This window comes from Sciurus carolinensis, chromosome 13 (assembly GCF_902686445.1).
Source record: "Sciurus carolinensis chromosome 13, mSciCar1.2, whole genome shotgun sequence".
Lineage (NCBI taxonomy): Eukaryota > Metazoa > Chordata > Mammalia > Rodentia > Sciuridae > Sciurus > Sciurus carolinensis.
In genome coordinates this window covers 52,233,196-52,251,410 of record NC_062225.1, presented here as the reverse complement: position 1 = coordinate 52,251,410, position 18,215 = coordinate 52,233,196, and the positions used below count along the sequence as shown (strand labels likewise).

The 18,215-nt window shown below is 37.0% G+C and overlaps 1 protein-coding gene across 35 annotated transcripts in view; it reads right to left on the bottom strand.

The window, feature by feature from the left end:
* Nrxn1 (neurexin 1) overlaps positions 1 to 18,215 on the bottom strand; it is a 1,060,789-nt gene that overhangs the window by 871,745 nt on the left and 170,829 nt on the right. Inside the window, exon 6 of one of the 35 annotated variants that reach the window (XM_047522030.1) lies at positions 5,702 to 5,868. The exons of the other annotated variants lie outside the window; for them this stretch is intronic. Within the exon in view, the coding sequence (XP_047377986.1) occupies positions 5,840 to 5,868 (29 nt within the window). The 3' untranslated portion in view covers positions 5,702 to 5,839. Of the gene's footprint in view, positions 1 to 5,701; positions 5,869 to 18,215 lie in introns of those variants that run through there. 35 annotated transcript variants of the gene reach the window in all.

Genomic DNA, 18,215 nt, shown 5'->3' with positions numbered 1-18,215 from the left:
AGAGGAGAAGATGCCTTTGCCTCAGATGTGTAACTTTTACCCTCCCCTCCTTCCAGATTCAGGAAGAAATGCTAATTAGAACTGAAGTAGCTTCTTAGAGTCTGTATAAATTCAATCCTGTCAACTTCGCCTCTGCCCCTCTGCAAAGTGGAAAACAGTGATGTCCTACATACCATGCTAATGTATAAATAACTTCTATGCTCATTTAGCCACTTCAGCACATCCAAGAAAATGACATTATGAATGAGCTATATTACCTAGAGGAAGCAGACAGACTAAATGTGGGCTTCTGCACAACTTAATATGCATCTAATGTACAACTTAAGCAGTATCTTCCACACTAAGTGACAGGCAATTTATCTCCATACATCAGCATGTGTCATGAATGTGACACAGCTATATTGTTGAAGGAATATGAAATTTCCAGCCATAACTAGATTTTCCTATCTCCATTTATTAGCAAGCCACTTGTAGAAATCAAATTAATTGCCCCATTCATGACTAGGCCTCCAGTTAATTAGTTTTGTTTAAGCTTTTCCTATCCCCCACCAGAATCAAGCCAAGCAAAAGGCCACTGTCAAAAAGTGACAGTGTTACCCATGGGTGTGTATGTGTGCACATTCTGTCATCACTAAATTCCCTCTATTTCTGTTATACAAATGATCAACACTAGTTGCAGGACATTTACTTTGATTTAATATCCGTTATTTAGAATGACTGTTTCCTGGAAGACAAATGCCAACAGTTTTTGAAAACTGTATAAATTCATTCAATGTTTATCATTTAGCTAGTGGTTATAAAATAAGCACATATAACATTTTGTTTCTTCTTTGGAAAAAAATATCCTGTAATTCTTATAACCAAAGGGTTTTCGGAAAAATTGTCAGTTTATTCCATAAAGTCTGTCTGTATATCCCAGTACACACTGTCTGCTATTGCACATTGATCCTAAAATATATTTATTTGACACTTAATGAAATGAAGTCCATTTACATGAATAATCCTTTGTCATTTCTGGAAGAAACAAGGTCTATGTATATGATGACACACTTAAACCTTATTAACCACAATTGGTTACATTAACCAAAAAGCAAAATTACATGCAATAATAGTTTCATTTTTGACTACATAATAACAAATAACCAGCTTGGCTGAACAAAGACCCCAATTGGACACAGTCTGCAGTTACAGAGGTCATTGGGTCAGTTGCCCTGCATCTTTCTCGGCACCTTATCTGTGAGTTGATATGTTACTTGTCACCAACAGAATTGCTCACCAATTAGCCTTCCATTAAGTCATTACCCAACACTTTGGCCCTGCTGTAATTATCCCTTTCAAATGGCTTTTCTATTACTATTCAGAATCTGATTTAGACTATAAATACATGCTAATATTTACAAATTTGGAAATAGTAAAGAACTGAAGGGAAAATACATTCTAACATAAATGGAAGGATGTCAGACAATTTCTTAACTTATCTTAAAGCACATAGGACAACTCTAATACATCAGATGTAAGTTGAAGAGTCTGTATATGTGACTCCATAAGTAAGCCACGGTCTACCAATCACACTAGTACTAAAAATTTATGGGATCCCCACTCAAAATTACACAACAAAGAATGAAAGCAACATGGAATTCAGGATGTCAGCATTAGGAAGACCTGCATTAATATCTAATATATACATGTGCTACTCCTAGAAACTAACCTGGTGACAGATGTACAGTTTGATCAACTCACTGTAATTATCAACTAATAATTAGAAAAATACTTTATGAAAATTAGGCCCAAAGTGGCTGATCTCTCTTTAGAAAGTCTTCAAGTATCACACTGCTATTATAATGAAAGACTAGTTTCTTCATTTACAACATCAGGGCCATAAACAGTTACTTTCCTACTTTGGCTAGAAAAACAAGTCTGTTGGTAGCTGTGACTATTCAGTTCTCTTGTAACAATCATGTGCTGATCCCTGTCTCATAGAGAGATTCCAAATCAAATGCACAAATCCAGAAGTGGTAAAGGCAAAGTCTATGTCTATGGTACTCATTCTCCCTAAGAGAAAAGAAAAAGATCAGCAATCAAGAGCTGGGAGCTCAGGGGTGTGTGCCCATCATCTGGGATACAGACTCAGCTGAGGCGTCCACATCCAGGGTCAGGAAACCTGTGTTCAAGTTCCTGTCTCCCAGAAGGGGTATCATCATGACTCTTTTCCCATAGGCCATTAACCCTTTTAATTAAACTAGATCTTTTCCCCAATTAAAGTACATAAAAAATGCTGATACTCTTAAATAAATTGAAACCCAAAGCACAGTATTTTACAATACATTAAATGTTTGTTCCTGGTGTTGAAGTTCAGTTTTCCCAAATGACAGAAGAACACCACTGACTCACAGAATGTAAAATAACAATGGAGGAAAGGTATGCTGCAGTTTTGAACTAAGGATGAAGGAACTTCCTTCTTTCATAAGAACTTCAGACTGTTCCTCTATTAGCCAGGACTAAAATGCATGGTTGCCGTCTATGGAGTGACCCCACTTGCCTTTTAATGTCATTTCACTGATAATGGGTCCATGCAGTGTTAATTCCCAATGAGACCTGACACTACCTATTCTCTACCCAGTTTACTATTCATATTACTTACCATCCTCATTAGTGTAAATTAACTATTTTAGGAGAGTCATATGCAGGCAAGTAACTGACTATTGATTATAGAAAATCATCCTCAAGACTTATCCAATCTTCAATAGGAAGCATAAACAGAGAGTTTATGACCTGTAGCTCTCCTTAGCCTTCTCTTAAAATCTCACAATGCAGTTTCTACCAACTGTTACCACGTGATCCATAACCAATCTTGTTCAAGCCCTCATATTAAAAGACCTTCCTAAACATTTAACAGGGGACGATAAGACACAGAACTTCATTAAACCAAACTTCCAACTGTTAGGGTCTTCTGAGCTTCCCCTGAAGCCTCTGAGACCCTGCTGTGGCCTTGGATAGGTGGGCCCTCTCCACAGTAAGCAACACACTTGGCTTAGCCGTTTCAACAGATTGTATTGGTGGTATTTGGGGAGCAGAAGGTCAACATTATTTCTTACACAAAAGAGTGTACAGATCAGAGGGAAAGACTGCCCTATGAAAAGGCAGAAATCTTGTTATTAGAATTCCTTTTGAGGGGAATTTAACCTTTGGTTTTAGACCCCTCTACATCTCCTGGTTTTTAGAACAATCAGAAGTCACTCTTCAGATCAGAAAAGTGGTAAACAGGCTTCTGCAGGCCAGAGCAAGGCACTTGAATGGAAACTGGTAGAACTATTTAGTAAACATATTCACTGCATAGTGTCTCTAGTCATCCTCAACTAATCCTTGAATTAAAAGAATTGTTGCCTTTGGGAAGAAGTGGAAAGAGTCCTATACTCTAGATAGATCCTGAGGATCATTTCAGACATTATCTCTAATCCTAACCAAGTGACAAAACATTATAGTATTAACTACCATTTATTGAACACTCTGTTCTCATTGAGTGTTTATTATGATCCAGGCAATTAAACTGTTAACATTTTTTAAGTGTATTGTTTTAGTTGTAGGTGGACACAATACCTTTATTTTATTTTTATGTGATGCTGAGGATCAAACCCAGGGCCTCATGTATGCTAGGTAAGAGCCGCTACCAGTGAACAACAACCCCAGCCCTAAAATGCTAACACTCTTAATCTTCACATCAGTCTTAAATACCAGATGTCAGGGTCATACATTCAGAGGAAAAAAAAATAATTCAGATAGATTTAGGAGACTTCACAAACCAGCCAAGTTAAAATTCCTCCATGTGTTATCTTCTATTGAAACATGCCTTCTTTATAGCACCATTAACTATCTGAAATCATCCTATTCAGTTAATTTTTGGTTAACTCTAACTCCCCCTCACAAAGTTAAGCTTTAGGACAATGAGGACCTTGGCACCTGTTTAACTGTCTACCACTATTGTCTGCATGGGTCCCTTGGATACAGTAGATGCTCAATAATTGGCAAATGAGTGTAGTAACGTAGTTCAAGGCAATAAGGCCTAAAATACATTTTTGAAAATTTTCTTCACATGATTCTAATATGTTACCTTCCCCCCCGGGAATGCCTGGCATAAATATCCACTCTGACATCAGAAAGGAAAATAAAACCTTTTTTGTCTTTTTTAGGGAAAAAGTGGAAATTCTATGTGAAAGTTCACTTTGACTGACAGAAGTGATGATTCTCCAGCAAGAGCACAGCCAATGAATTTGTTAGCGCACAATCAACTGCTAATAGCACATTTCAGTACTGCTGACTGGCTTGAAGATTATTGCCTCAGTGTTGTTTTTCACATTACAATTTCTTTTCTAGCATCAAACAGTGGTGACAAGCTGTGGGGGGTGTGATGTGGGAGTACAGGAGATCCACAGAGCCAACTGAAATAAAAAATCCATTGAGTTAGCCAGAAATTCCATACATGTTTTCAGATCCACAAGTGACCTCTACACGCAAATACCAGGTTGTTTTTCACTATGTTTTGTTTTTTTTACATCATCGGTGAATCGTATGTAATCTTACTGAATTCTCCACAACTGAAGCTGTCACAGATCTGTCTTGAATCTGTATTCTCAAAATGTCAGGCAGGCAGCTCAAGACAAGGAATGCTCTTCACGCAAATCAATTTGCTCACTCAAATCCATCTACTGCACTAGCCGTTAACAACTCCCAGGTCTGCAAAGCAAGGAATATTTTTTTTCCTTCTTGCTTTCAAAATGTGAATCCTGTGGTATATTTAGCTCATGCTATTGTATGTCTCTTAGTTTATCTTAGTATCTCTAAGAAATCTTTATACCCTTTAAAAGACCCACATAAATTTTTCAGAAATATGCTGGGGACAGATCTGACACCCTAGAAACCATTCTTAAGAAACAGCATGGGTTAAAACAATATTTTCCAGCAGCAATTATGCCATTGAATTCTACAATTTTTTTTTTTACAATTTAAGCAACAAGTCAAGACAAAGTAACAATTCAGGACAAAAATATAATTTGTGATTCTCTCTGTAGGGGAAGAAAAATATTTCTCCTCCATACTTCCTTAGGTACACAGGGGAGGTCTCTGTTGCAAAAGACATTTAAAGGAAAGTATACACACTTATTTAATAGACATATCACATGACATCTGAGCTTCCCTAAAGAAATCATAGTCAAAGAAACAGGTTTAACTGTGTATTACCTATGAAGAAATGGATAATCCTGGAGAAGAATAGATTAAAAAGGTGTGAGGCAGTGGTAATAAACTACAGCAAACATAGAGAAGCCTGTTTCTTCAGATTCTTCTTTTTGATCTGTGTCAAAGATAATCTGATCCTCCAGGCACAGGGCACCATTTACATGAGGGTCTTGTGATTTTCTTCTGGGGAGAAGGGCAGGGGATGTTCTGAGAGTAAGCTTTCTGATTCTGCAGTTTTCTCAAATTTCTTCATTTTAAAATATGTTGGAGTAACATGCCCTGAACCCCATCACCTCACTTTAATTAATAGTATCAAGAACCTGAGGGTCAGAGGGGTCCATTCACATTGCAGGTAAAAGGACTTGAACTGTCATCAGGTTTGACTCCAGAAACAAGGCTCCAGGCTGCAGGTACTCTGACATTTGTCTTCCTCATCCTTTATCCCATTCTCCCATGGGTCTCCAGTCAGTTCATGTGCATGTCCCTAGACTAGCTGGCTCCATGTATGGGTGGCTCCCCTCTATTGCTTTGCTTTGGCTTGGTGAGGAAGTGCTTGGTCTGTTCTTCACCTTTTAATTTTGGAAGTAGGAGATAGTTTGAAGAATAGTCAGGGCTGGTTAGCTTTGAAATAAAAACCTGAAGGAAAAAGATTGTGGGATTTCCTGTTAGCATTTCAGACAGGACCTGTGGACCAGGACTGGAAAACTTTGTTTCTGTTTTCTATTAGGTCTCTTAGACATTAAAGTGACTAGGAGGACAATGCTTACTAGAGCAAATCCAGTAAGATTGTCTTCGCAGGCCTCAAAAGTACCACCGTAGCCTGTCCCACTGCACACTTGTGAAGGGCGGGAAGCAGGTGGGCAGCATATGAACTGGCAGCTTAAGCAGCACAAAGGAACTGGCATCCTGGGATGTAAGGAAAGGAGGCGAGGAGGATATTGAAGATGATCTAAAACTGAGGAACAAAAATAAATTCCTGGTGTTTCCCACATGCAGTGTTAAGTCTGTACAAACTGTCTGAACTCATTGTGCTGCTTGGGACAGAAATGTTCTTCCTTCCAATTACTTTACAAGGTTCTTCAAAGACCAGTTCAACCTCTACTCTCATTTCCAGCCTCTCCAAAACACTACTGCCTGTGTATCCAGAACTACACACAACAGTAAATTTAATTTTACATTTGGCCAAGAAGGTTAAGTAAACTTCAGATAAGTCTGTGCCTGACTCTAGGCCCCTGACCTCACTGTTTTTAGAGCATTGACTTTAGAAAACTTGACACTGCTAAGTTCTTTCTCTTTTCCTTTGAGATGTAAATTTCTCCCAGACTCTTGTCAATTTTATAACCCAGAATGTCTTCTCAAGGTCCTGGGAGCCATTCCTTTGAAAGGGAATCATTAAGAAAGATATAGCTCCTATCTCCCAGTCTCAGCAGGAGAGTAGGAGCTAACTTCTGTGAGCTTCATGGAACACACACAGATGGCCTCATTGCATATACAGACATTCTCCCTCTCGTCCCAGCTATCAGGCACTCTCCTGCATTAAAATTTTGGCAGAGTTAAGTATAGTCTCTCTTGAGTATTGCCATAGTCTTTACCTTGATTGTAAAGATCTTGACAACAGTCTTCCTTGAGGTTTTACTTGTCCAGTATCATTTCTCTCCGGTATGTCTGAAATCTTATAGATTTTTCCTTAGTGCTAATTTTTCTTGGACTTGAATGTAAAATCCTGAAACAACTTTAATTGAATGATTTGGTCTTCCTGAAAGCTCTTGATTAACATAGTTCATCTCCCCCTCTATTTTCTACTTCTGCCTTCCTCATAACATACACATACACACACACACTTTTATACTATATATCTTAGTTCTCATTTTTTCAAAAATACATATTTGGACCTCCTGACTCTAATGCTTTTAACAGGTACTAAGTGATTACGAAGCAGTCCTTTCTAGGTAGTCATATGATTTTCCTCTCTGGATCTCAGAAAACAGATTACAGAAGGAAAACCCATGAAAAGGATGTGCATCCTAGTCACCTCCAGTCACAAGGGGCTCAGGTGTCTTCTCCAGGTCACATTCTGGGCAGCTACATCATTTAATCGCTCTGAATGGAAACCTGCTTGCCTCTCCTAGATTAAATATGCCTCTTTAATTCAAGGAATATTTGAGAACCGTACTTCACCTTCATGGGTAAAAGGCCATTTATTATTTGATGAGCAAACTAGTTCACATTCTTAAAAAAAAAAAAAAATCGCTATTAAGGAATAATTCATACATTTTTTTCCCCCACACATTTGAGTCGTGAAAAAATCACTGGAAGAAGGCATCTAAAATGAAACAGATCAAAAAAACACTCTCAAAACCAGATTTTGTTTTCTTGGAAGACAGCAACTTTCCTGGTCAGTGCCTCTTACTTTGAAAATGAAACCTTTGGAATGTTGATTGCATGGAACATTTCTGCTGCTTTTCCTCTAAAAGTGGTTATTGTCATTTATGAGAGACTAAAGCAGGGATCGTTATCCTTTTTAATAGTATCACTTTTTCTCACTATCTTTCTAAATTCTAGGGTTCAGAATTTAAAGTGAATAAAAAGGAACCACTCTAGTGCATTAACTTTATGAGACACAGGGACAGTCAGATGGATGTTTTTCCAAGACAAAAATATATGCAGTAGGGAGGGAGGTGTTGCTGGGCATGGCAGCACTTTCCTGTAAACCCAGCAACTTAGGAACCTGAGACTGAGGATTTCAAGTCCAAGACCAGCCTTAGCAACTTAGTGAGACCCTAAACAACTCAGCAAGACCCCTTCTCAAAGTAAAAACAAATAGATAAAAAAGAGGGCTGGGGATATGGCTTAGAGGTTAAGCACTCCTGGATTCAATCCCTAGTACCTAAAACAGAAATAAAACAAAACAAAACAAAAAAATGGAGGGAGGGGCAGTGAGTAAAACTATTTTCAAGGTGGGTTTGTAGTTGGTAGTTGACTCAGTTGCTAAGATAAAATTTGAAATGAGATGATCAGAGTATCCTAAGAACTCTGGAGAAAAACAAAATAACAATTTGGTAAACAATAACTATTATTTAACTGTTTTAAAATTTTTATATTCTGTTGCTTTACTATTTTTATTAATCCTTGTATTGGGAGTTATTCAACTACTGCAATAATCATTCTCTGAAAATTGCTCCCTCTTCCCATCCACTAAGTTGCCCAGTTTATACCTTGAGACCCATCCCCAGCTACTCTATATACATAACAGGATTTTCAGAGAATGTGCAACTGACTGAGGCTTATTAGCTTAAAATAATGTGATCTAATTCCTAAGCAGTGAAACATCACCAGATGTAACAGACACAGAATACAACAATAAGGAGACTATAGGGAAGGGCACAAAAATATGGCTACCCAAGTTCTCTTTTGCTTTCTAATGTTGTCTTTGAGCCCCTTGAGTATCCTTGATTTCTCAAGGTACACCTGTCTTATAATTCACACTTTTTTGCTAAAGGTAAACTGGATAAATTATTTTCTGTAACTCGAAAGCAAAGAGACATAGAAAAAAAAAAAAACAAAACTATGTCTCTGTTTTGTTGGCAGAAATACTAGAAAACACTTCAAAGGATTTAAAGGTCTTTTCAGTCATAGAAAACTAAAGGAGAGGCTGTACGGTGAATGTGCAGCAGGCAAGGAACCCAGGTGGAAGGGCAGATGGCTGTGGCCAGAAGGAGAGAAAACAGGCCAAGTTCTTGGTACCCATGGGGTATAGAGATTGAAAGTGAATGGAATGCTGGCCAGAAGAGACAACTGGCCCCACAGGATTCGACTGGGCAAAAGACTCTAGTCCCTCACATGGTAGCTGCACAATGTGACAGCTGCAGCATTTCCTACAGGATTCTAGAATATGACACACAGAGGGAATCTCCCTTTTCCTCTCATCAGACAAGGAGGGCAAGAGGGAAGCAACACTAAGCAAGAACGGAAATGACCGATTATTTTCTCAGACCAGCTGAACTGTTGAGAGCCTTGAATATGCTTGCTTTGATTTCTTTGCTTGTTACATTAAAATAGATAAAATGTAATTTTCATGATTAAAATATATTGCTCAGGCCAAGGAAGGGTCATATTTCTGCCACCTCTTTAAGCCTCACAGAGACCTCAGTTCTGGTTCAAGATCTTTCAAATTCAAATATTTGGAAATCTGTTTCCCTATTTAAGGGGAAAATGGTTACATTTGCCTTTCGCACAATCTCAGAATCGAGAAAAACTTGAAGGAAACAAATTCAATTTCTCATTCAAATATGCATTGTACCTGTGTTACTATTTGCTTTGTATTTTTCTTTTTTTTTTTTTTTAATCTGAATATCACCTTACTTCAATTGGAATAAACACATTAGTCATCATTTTATCTGAAATACTGTCCTTTCCTCTGGCCATTGGATAAGGATATCATAAAGACTTTTGAAATCTGTCCTAAAAAGCAGATAACTGTTAATTCTAAATCACCTCCCAGAAAAGAAATCTCATTAGTCTGATTTGGTTTGTTCTTAGTAAATCCACCTGATTCACTATTAGTGTTCATCACTGATAACCACCTATGCCCAGGAAGATGCTGTGACACAAGACAAGTGGTTCTTCTTAGAATAAATGTGTGACAGCAGTCATATTCTCTGCTGAGACTGTACTGACTACTGGCACAAAGGAACTTTTAGACACTCTATATGCTCACATTTCTTCAACCTGGAAGTGAACAAAACAATTTCACAGTAGGATATCACTGAGGATTTTATAATGGAAATCTGCATGAAAACACCATAACATGCTATAGCTGCTCAGAGAAAGAGAATCCTTCATGTCCATGTTCTCAAACAGCTCTATTATTTAAATAGGTCACTTAAAGTGTTCCATATCAGTGCCACATGTTTCATTTAGGTTGTTTTACTCTTAAATCTGCAAAGTAGAGTATGATTTATAGGGGAGATGACACTGACAGTTATGTGTCAGGTACTACATACAGTGACATATCTTTAGTTATGCCTTAGCTTTATGCAAGGAAAAGAACCAGAGGGGGGAAAAAATAGCTAGAAGGCAAGCTGTACATTCACATGGCTAGGACTCTAGACTTACAGCAGGGAAGAAAAGGATATATATATATATATATATATATATATATATATATATATACACACATATACATTTATACCTGTGATAGATGTTTAATTTTCCCAGCAACTAAGCATATCACTTACTGGATAAATTGCTCAAAGAGGTTCTCTATATACTTTGTCATAAACAAACACAGGCATCCTAATCTGTATTTGTCACTGTTATTTTCTTTAATATGTAAGTCAATTATAGCAAGCTTTAAATAGAACAGTATAATGAGAAAATATTCTCATAATTAAAGGGAAGAGTACAGGAACTTCCTGCCAACATAAACTGTTAATTTTGAAACACGCACTCTATAGACTTTTTTTTCCCCCAATTTCTATGTTTTCTTCAGACTGTTTTTCCAAAATATTGCCTTTAATGAAATTTTCCCATTGAGTACAATTTTCTTACTTTAAACCATGACTACATTTTGAATCCCAAACGTCTGCAAAATCCTCATTGACAAAGACAAGATTGAGATCAGTTCCATTTTCAGGAAATTGTGCCATCAGCACAGCAGACATAGCAATAGATGTTTCCCTTTCTCCTACTCTTAAAGGACCTGAGATCTCATTATTGGTGTAGCTATGAAAATTGTTACTACATTCACATTTCAATATTGTCATTTATTACAGTCTTATATTAGTGTTCAAAGTTGGGGGAGGGTAACAATGCCACACACTCTTCTTCCTACCAGAGGTTGAAATGCATTTAATTGACTAAAAATACAGAACAAAACTTCTATTTTAATGCATCTTCCTGTTCCATATGCAAATGTTAAAATTCACAGAGCAGCTCAAGGAAAAAAAAATGCAGTGGAAACCTTCCATTAGAAACAGTATTCATCCAGCTTTGCACTGCAGTAGAGCACACTAAGAGCACATTCTGAATAGCAATAGCCTAACTTCAAGCTGTATTGTCTTACATATTTCAAACCACACTTCATGTGAAAGAACAGACTGGTTATTTCCAAGATGTCTCACTGAAAACTTATTATAGTTCCAGGAAAATGAGACTTGGTGCAGTGGTAGAATAGCCAAAGGCCTTTTGCTTTTCTGACTACTATTCAAATCTTACTTGGCCCAACTTGACAGTCATTCTTTCTGACGACATTAAGAGGCTTCTGTAAATGGTGTGATACCTGCGGTTTTCTTCCACTTGGGATTCTGCTCTACAGTTAATGCAGGCACAAGGGACAGGAAAATATAACATTTTTACAACTATAAAAGTATTTTATTTAGTTTTCCAAGTACTATGCAGTGTGGGATCACATACAGGAGTGAAGAGCAACAGGCTAGAAAAGTTTTTAAAAGACAGATTATATGGCTCTCCCTCCACAGATTTGAACAGAATATGTCTGAGTTTGGGGCCACGAAATATTTATTTTGAAAATGGTCACCAAATTATACTTTTTTTAATCTTTATTATTTATTTCTCTTTATTTATTGGTACTGGGATTGAACCCAGGGGTGCTTTACCACTGAGCTGTATCTCCAGTCCTTTTTCTTTTTGATTTTGAGACAGGGTCACACTAAGTTGCTGAAGGACTTGCTAAGCTGCTGAGGCTTGGCCTCAAACTTGTGATCCTCCTGCCTCAGCTTCCTGAGTTGCTGTCCCCAAATTCTTATGTTAGTGGCTTGGTGCCAGTTCAAGCGCCCTAGCTGGACATACTAGAGTTAAAATTAGAAGATTACTAAAAACTCAGTAGTGTGTGATCTGTGGGAAGTAGAATGGGGTGGTGGAGAGAATGAAGTTTAGAAAAGAGGAATATATCACTTTACTTAGTCACACCCCCCCCCCACTTTGACTTAAAAGTATCTATCTTCTATCAAAAAGAAAAAGGAAATTCCAAGAAGTTGAATGACTTGAAGTTTTACACAATATTCTTTGCCACAATTGTGGTTTAAATTCAGGCCTCCAAAACCCAAGGTCTTTCCAATACATCATACTACCTCCTTCAGCATTAAAGTGATTTCTGTAGGTTTCAGTAGAATGGAAAAAAATGAAAGAATGTTCCAGAAACTGAATATGAAAGGGAAAGAACCGATATTCTCTGGACTAGTTAACTATGTCCAATGGTTAGCATCTTGTGCATGATATACTTAAAATATATTATTTGATTTAATCTTTAAGACAAGTCTGTAAAGATTTTATTAACTATATTATATATACTATAAACATGTGGTTTAGAAAAGTTCATTTTTGCAAAATTTTATGAAGGAGTCAAGTTAGAACCTAGATGGTCTTACTCCAAAATCCTGTGTTTTTCTAGTATGCTATATTAGATGCGTTTTCATTTTAAACATCAATTTGGCAGAGAAATGGAAGACTGGGCATTTATTTCCGCAGCCAAGTAGACTTCTGCATGTGTATGTACACAAGAATTCACAGTTTACTTAATGTTTAGTTTATTTAAATGTCCTTAACCATCCCTAATCTCCCTTATCCTTCACTATGCAATGGTGTTTTGCTATTGTTTGAATGGAAAAAGGCACATCAGCATGCAATGGGAAACACCAAGGATAGTGTTTTGTTTGGTTTCACTTTTTTAATCTCAGGAAGGCCTGGCCTCTAAGACTGCATGCATTACAGACCACTGTAATTATGCAGAAGATGGGTAGTTGTTCTGTATTCCCTAGGGACAGAATGAGAAATGATAAACTTCAGTCATACTTCTGTCATTTAGATTACTGGGAAGTAATCCTTCCAAGTACTGGGAAGAGTAGTCTGATAACAAGAACTTTTGCAGTCAACTATGGAAGAGGGCCTTGGGGAATTATCTCCTTAAGAAGTCAGGACAGCTTATTATCTGACTAGTATTATTCATGCACACTTCTTGCTTGAAGGCAAAAGAAAGACTAAGGAACCTGGGCTTCTTTCTCCCTGTAAATTTGTGTGGTACTTTGAAAACAAATTCAGAAAACAGATTTCCTTTTCAACCTACAGATATCTTATTACCTGTTTTTTCTCATTTACTCTAACAGAGCAACTCCAACAGAAAAATTGAGATAAGGAATAACAAATTCGGTGAAAAAAAAAAATTAAGTTTTACTCTAGATTTCCAATTCAGAGCAAATTTAATACCTACATATTATCTTTCATCCAAATTTTACCTCAAGTCAAAAGTGCATGAGGACGGATATCTCTTTTCCATTGTTTAGAAATATGCCTTGTTAGGCAAGGGTCACAATGAAGATTCACAAGGGTAAAATTAGCTAATTTTGTGTTTTATTCCACTTCACTTCCTCTGAGGGTGTTACCATTCTCTGGTATTTCGGAGTAGAGATTTACAAGATAGCTTCTGCCATAGTGTCACATTCTCCTGTAGGAATTCCTATGGGCATAACTAGTTTAGATGTAAGAGAGGTTCTGAATCATGAATAATTCCCAGAGAACTAGCCCTAGTGCATCCCATTCTCACAATAATTGCTACATTCAGGACTTAAGACACCACAGGGGACAAATGCCCTTTTACACTGCTATCAAGGGCCAGTCTTCTATAATTACTTTTAAATCAAGTTGGCTCAACTTCTGCATCAATCTGAATGCTAACACTGACTTTATTCAGAACTGCGGGCTCTCTTAGTTGCATATGGATTGAATGATGCAGAGAACATTTTAATCACCTCTATGTTTTGTTGAGAAATTACTTTGATAAGTTCATTTCAGGTAAACGTTGAGCCCATGTACCTTCTCAGTCAATTTAAGAGAGGAAGGGAGAAGATTTTTGATATTACCTGTATGAAGTGAGAAGGGAAGAACTTGCTGGAAGGGGACCTGGTAGAGTGGTCAGTGAAAAAGCTCTTGACATTCACACAGCTAGAAATAATGAGTGAATAATGATGAATAATGCGTCTGGCACTATTTTCTCGTGGTTGATTTGGGGTGTGAAAAATGCCTCCCCCTTTATCTTTCTAAAGGAAGATTACTGATGAATTCTATGTGGTTTACTGATGCATTTATGCAAGTTGATTCTGTTAGGAGAGTTTATAGGAAAAAAAAAAAGAAGTCGTAAATATCTACGCTTCAGAAGTATATATTCAGAGGCTAACATTTTTGAAAGGAAAAAAAAAACAATACACAAAACCATAAATTTCTCTGGAGAGTGCTTTATCATTCCCCATGAGTCTGTAATTCTTCAAGGTCTAACTCAAGGCCTTTTTCTCTAGAAGGTCTTTTCTGATTATCCATTCCTCAGTGATCTTCTTCCCTTCTGAACCCATACAATCTCACCCCCCCCCGTGCCATTTAATTTAGCATGGAATATTACTGTTTCATAAAGGACTTGATCTTAATAGAAGAAAATGACAATGGAACGGAATTCAGACCAAGGCCTAGCGACCATATTCCTTCTCTACCAGCTCTTAATGATGAGGGCTCACACCACCTGCTGTAACATGATGGGATCAGTTGCAAGAATTTTCTTTCATTCATTCTTTCTTTCATATATATCTGTATATGTGCTTCTAGTTCTATTGGTTACAGAATTAGTATTCACAAATTTATTTGAAGGTTGAGTATCTTGTTTTTCCAAAACCCAAAATTAGTTGGGGCAGGGTCGGCATGTTTTACCAACATATTTTTTTCATTCAGGGTGGATTATGACAAACTTTGGAGCCAAAAGCTTCATTAATTATGGGTAAATCTCAACAGGCTTGTTGAACTAAGTTCTACATACTCATCAACAGGCACTGCCAATGAAGAAAATAAAGCAAATTAATTTTTTTTAAAACTCTGGTCTTCATAAAATCTCTATGAGGTTTTGATGAACAAAACACCAACCAACATAAGAAGCAGCACCATTGTCTCCAGTTTGGGCATAATCATTCTCAAGTACATCTGTGCTGACTCTTTTTCAAGCCTGGATGGCTGGGATCTGAATCAAACCCAGACTCTTTTTGCTGGAAAAGATCTGAATTTTGAGATTTCCATTTAAGCTGAAAAACAACTTTCTCCATTCAAACACAAGATGCAATTTATTTTACAGTGCGAGATTAGTAGCAATGATTGGCTTTGAAATAAAGAAGTCTTGAAGAAAAACATCACATATAAAAAGAATAACTTCTAAAAAAAAAAAACAGTAGTTCGCTCAGGCAATGGAGCCACATTGCTTATTGGCAAATCATTTTATTATTTCAGATGTACTATGTAGACTACATAAGCTCTAGCATTCGATATTTGAAAATTTCAGGATTTTAAATTAGAAATTAGGATGGTAGAAATTAGACTTGGATTAAGGGTTTTCTAGATTAAATTGCACAATTCTTAATCTAGAATATAACCCACATGGCAAAGTCTTAGAATAAAATGATTTGTTTGGGGTCTCAGAGTGTGGCTATTAGTGGAGATTCAACTTTTTTGAGATGAAGTGCATTTCCCTCCTTAATAAGAAATCCAACTAAGAGAAAAACTTTTGATGTCTTTTGGTCTGTAAATCTTACCCTCACTAAGATTTTAAAGCAAATGGTCTTATTTTTGTTGTGCTGAGGCCCTTCCCACCCTGTTCCCTGTCAGTATTTCAACCTAAGGGCATAAGAATACTTAAGGGGTAAAGCAAAAGAAGGAGCATGTTTTCTCTTTTTCTTCCTAAAAATTTGCCTCACATGTGCAATTACTTGGCTTTTGGGGTCCACTAAAGCCTCTGTCCTCTGCAAAGAAAACATTCACACTGTGTCTTCCAACAACCCAGCAGACCTCCACTCCTTCAGCCCCCGCCTTTCACAGTGGTGGAGGACAGGGTAGAAAAGCTAGATTTGGCAAGAGAGGGAAAAAAATCTAAGTAGCAGCTTACTGTTGTAGTATACTGTATCATCCAAGTTAAAATAGTGGCTACTCTAGGGGCAAGCATGTAAGACAAAATTAGGAAATGATTATTCTAAGAAACAGAGGGGTGCAAAAATAAGGGAAGTCACAAATCTATTTTTTAAAGGGGATAATAGAAAGAATTAGGTTGGATATAGTTTTTTTTTTTTTTTTTTAATGATAGATGAACAAAATTAGAAGGGTGCTATGTAGAAAGTGTCAACAAAGGGCTTGCTAGTAATAATGTGGGCAACATTCAGACCCCAACACACACAACTGACCATTAAGTAAAAACCTTCAGTCCAAGGAGAAAATACTTCCACCTGCATTTCTCTTTTATTACTCAGAGTGTCATTCTCTCAAAAATCTGATCTCTACATACTTTTTATGCTATATTGGATATGTACTTATCCACTAAAACTTAGAGATAAATATTTATGGACAAATACATATATCCCCTTGTTAACACTAATATATTTTCCCTTCTTGGGATCTAACTCAGTATGAGAAATTATCTTCATTTTTGTTCTTTCTGAAGTCCTCCTTCATCACAGTTTCTCAATGAAAAGAGGAGTATGAAGATGATGATTATTATTCTCAAACAGTCCCCAATTATTTAATGTTCATGCACAACCTGATCAGTATTATTCTGGTCACTTCGGTTAAAAAAAAAAAAAAAAAAAAAAAAAAGATTCAAAACCATTGTTCTTAAAAGAAACAAGGCAACACCAGGGAAAAGAAAACTAACTGGGAGGCATGTCATTTGTCTTTCTGGATCTCTATTTGCTTAATTTTTAAGAATCATATGTAAGTAACAGCCACATAGTATTTTTATCCCATTTATGGAAAAGAGAGGCTAAATATGATTTTAAAGAGAGGTCACAAGAAGACTTTGTGGCTTGAGGTGGGATCTGAAGACATGCTGAAAGAAAGGAGTGTTTGGTTGAAAGGGTGAGAGAATAGTTGTTTCTGATCCCAAGATCAGCACACAGAATGGCTCAGATCTGGACTTTGGGTAGGGCATGTGGTCACCTGGCAGAGGACACTAACCTACTCCCACAGGAAGGGGTCAGTTTGCAGTGGAAAGGCTGAGACAGGCCTAGGAAGACCAGACCAAGTTTAGATTTGATGCACAGGCAAATCATTTATTCATTCAAGCCACATTTCCTCAGTTCCAAGTGTCAGGGCCAAAGAGCTAGATCCCCAGAGCAAGATAGATAAACCTGACCTAAGCCCACACGGAGGAGACTCTAAATCTACAGGGCCAGAATTAGAACTCTTTCCAAGTTTGGAGTCTGCACATTCCATCTGAAGAAATTACCAAGATTTATCAAACTCTTATATTCCAAATGAGAAAGGTGAAATTCAAATAGGTCAAGGATTTCACAAACTACACAATTGGCAAATTGTGAGCTAGAAATAGTATATACTAATTCCCCTCATACCCCCCACCATTTTATTATGTTAGAGATTTACAAGGATGCTGCAATTTCTATTGTACCTATAACCAGATAAGCATGTATTCCATGGCCTTGGTTCCCACAATCAGAATCATTTGCATCTTTAATTTATTTGTGAATGAAAACAAGGCATTACAAAGTGGTAATAAAATGAATGCATAGTGTGGTTATAGCAGCGATTAATCATAATCCTATATCGCAGCTGGTTCAAACCAAGCAGGTAGATTTTTCTGTTTCTGACAAAGAAAATAACAGATTTAGGTGAATAATAAATCTAGTTCTATATTAGTCATGGGCCTAGATCACAGATTCTATGCTTAGTCACTTGAACATATTTCCTTAAGAAATATTCTCAAATATTTTACAATAATGTAGTAGGAGCCAGCTACAGGGTCAGAGATGTTAAGCTTTCAAGGAATCTTTGAGCACTTTTGTGTGGTGGTATCTTACATATATTTGGGTATAGGATGCACTGGAGAACAGACATACTACTCTATTCTTTGAAGCTTCTCTTTGGACCCACCTTTAGTTAAGAAGACTGCTTTAGTTCAACCATTTAATTTTACAGATGGGAGCATTTGT